General features: G+C 43.3%; 1 protein-coding gene across 2 annotated transcripts in view; it reads left to right on the forward strand.

The window, feature by feature from the left end:
- Positions 1-2,077, forward strand: part of TASOR2 (transcription activation suppressor family member 2) — a 17,605-nt gene extending 15,528 nt beyond the window's left edge. For both annotated transcript variants that reach the window (XR_002001711.2, XM_015627098.3), the window contains one exon: positions 1,380-2,077. Coding sequence is in view for 1 of the 2 variants with exons in the window: in XM_015627098.3 (XP_015482584.3) it covers positions 1,380-1,487 (108 nt within the window). In the remaining variant the exon portion in view is untranslated. The remainder of the gene's footprint in view (positions 1-1,379) is intronic.
- Positions 2,078-2,091: the final 14 nt, after the last annotated feature.

Raw genomic sequence — 2,091 nt, forward strand, 5'->3', positions numbered from 1 at the left:
CTGGGAATTCTGCCCGGGAATTGTGGGAATCCCGCTCAGGAATTGGGCTGTGGGATTACAGGGAATTATTGGGAAATATTCTTTGGAATTCCTTAGAGTTATTAGGAAATATTTGGAATAATTGGAAATTCTTTAGGAATGTTTGGAATTCTTTGGAAATATTCTTTGGAATTATTTCGAATTATCTGGAATTATTATTTGGGATAATTTGGAATTCATTGGAATTATTCTTTGGAATTATTTATTGGAATTCTTTGGAATTCTTATGTGGAATTCTTTGGCTCCTGGGAGATTTTTTTTAAATTCCATTTTAATTTAGGAAAAATCTGGGAATCCACTGGAAATTCCATTGGAATTTCAATTAATTTTAAGAAAAAATCTGGGAATCTACTGGAAATTCCATTTTAATTTTGGGAAAATCTGGGATCCCACTGGAAATTCCACTTGAATTTAAATAAACTTTAGGGAAAAATTTGGGATCCCACAGGAAATTCCGTTTTAATTTCATTTAATTTTGGGAAAATCTGGGATCCCACAGGAAATTCCATTTGAATTTTGGAAAAATCTGGGAATCCACTGGAAATTCCCTTTTAATTCCATTTAATTTTGGGAAAATCTGGGAATCCACTGGAAATTCCATTTTAATTCCATTTAATTTTGAGCAAATCCGGGATCCCGCAGGCGAATTTTCCTCCCTCCCTTCGGATATTCCTTGGAATTCCAATCCTTTAAAATTCCAGGGATCAGGAATTCCCTTTAACCCTTCAAAAACACTTTCCCAACTCGATTTTTTTCCCAAATCCCGGGAAAAAAAGTTGGGAAAAGCGGATTTTTCCCTGTTTTCCAGGCCAGGGCGGTGTGCCAGCGCGGGCTCCGCGTCAACAGCAGCTCCCTGCGATCCCTGGGAGATCCCGCCAAAGGTAATTCCCAACGGGAATTCCGGAGCCACCGGAAAAGGGAGAAATTCCAGGAATTTTGCAGAAAAAATCCCGGGAAAAATGGGGGAAGGGAAAAAGGAAAAAGGGGGGGGAGGAGGGAATTTGTTGTGGGGGAATTCTGGGATTTTTCCTGGGATTTTTGGGGTTTTCTTCAGGGAATTTTGGGGTTTTTTTTCCAGGGAATTCTGGGATTTTTCCCAGGGATTTGAGGGATTTGCTCAAGGAATTCTGGGATTTTTTCCCTTCAGGGAATTCTGGGATTTTTCCCAGGGAATTGAGGGATTTCTTCCAAGGAATTCTGGGATTTCTTTTCCAGGGAANTGGGATCTGTTGGGATTTGGGATTTATCTGGATTTGTGATCCGCCGGGATCTGTTGGGATCTGTTGTGATTTGGGATCCATCGGGATCCGCGGTGATCCGGTGTCCCTGGCGTTTTCCAGCTGCGAGCCTTTGCCCGTGCCAAGGCGGCGGCCGGGTACAGCCCCGAGGAGCTGCGAGAGAGCTTCGCCTTCCTCCTGTTCGAGCGCGAGGACGAGGTACCGGAATAACAACAACGGGAACAACAACAGCGGGAATAACAATGGGAACAACAGCAGGAACAACAACAGCGGGAATAACAGTGGGAATAACAACGGGAACAACAACAACGGGAATAACAACAGTGGGAATAACAACGGGAATAACAATGGGAACAACAGCAGGAACAACAACAGCGGGAATAACAGAGGGAATAACAGCGGGAATAAGAGCAGGAACAACAACGGGAATAACAGAGGGAATAACAGAGGGAATAACAGTGGGAACAACAGCAGGAATAACAGCGGGAATAACAGCGGGAATAACAGCGGGAATAACAGCGGGAATAACAACAGCGGAAATAACAGCGGGAATAACAACAGCGGGAATAACAGAGGGAACAACAGTGGGAATAACAGCGGGAATAAGTGGGAATAACAGCGGGAACAACAGCAGGAATAACAGTGGGAATAACAGAGGGAATAACAGTGGGAATAACAGTGGGAACAACAGCAGGAATAACAGAGGGAACAACAATGGGAATAACAATGGGAACAACAGCAGGAACAACAACAGCGGGAATAATAGTGGGAATAACAGTGGGAATAACAGCAGGAATAACAGTGGGAATAACAG

The sequence above is a fragment of the Parus major genome, chromosome 1A (genome assembly GCF_001522545.3).
Source record: "Parus major isolate Abel chromosome 1A, Parus_major1.1, whole genome shotgun sequence".
NCBI classification, from domain to species: domain Eukaryota; kingdom Metazoa; phylum Chordata; class Aves; order Passeriformes; family Paridae; genus Parus; species Parus major.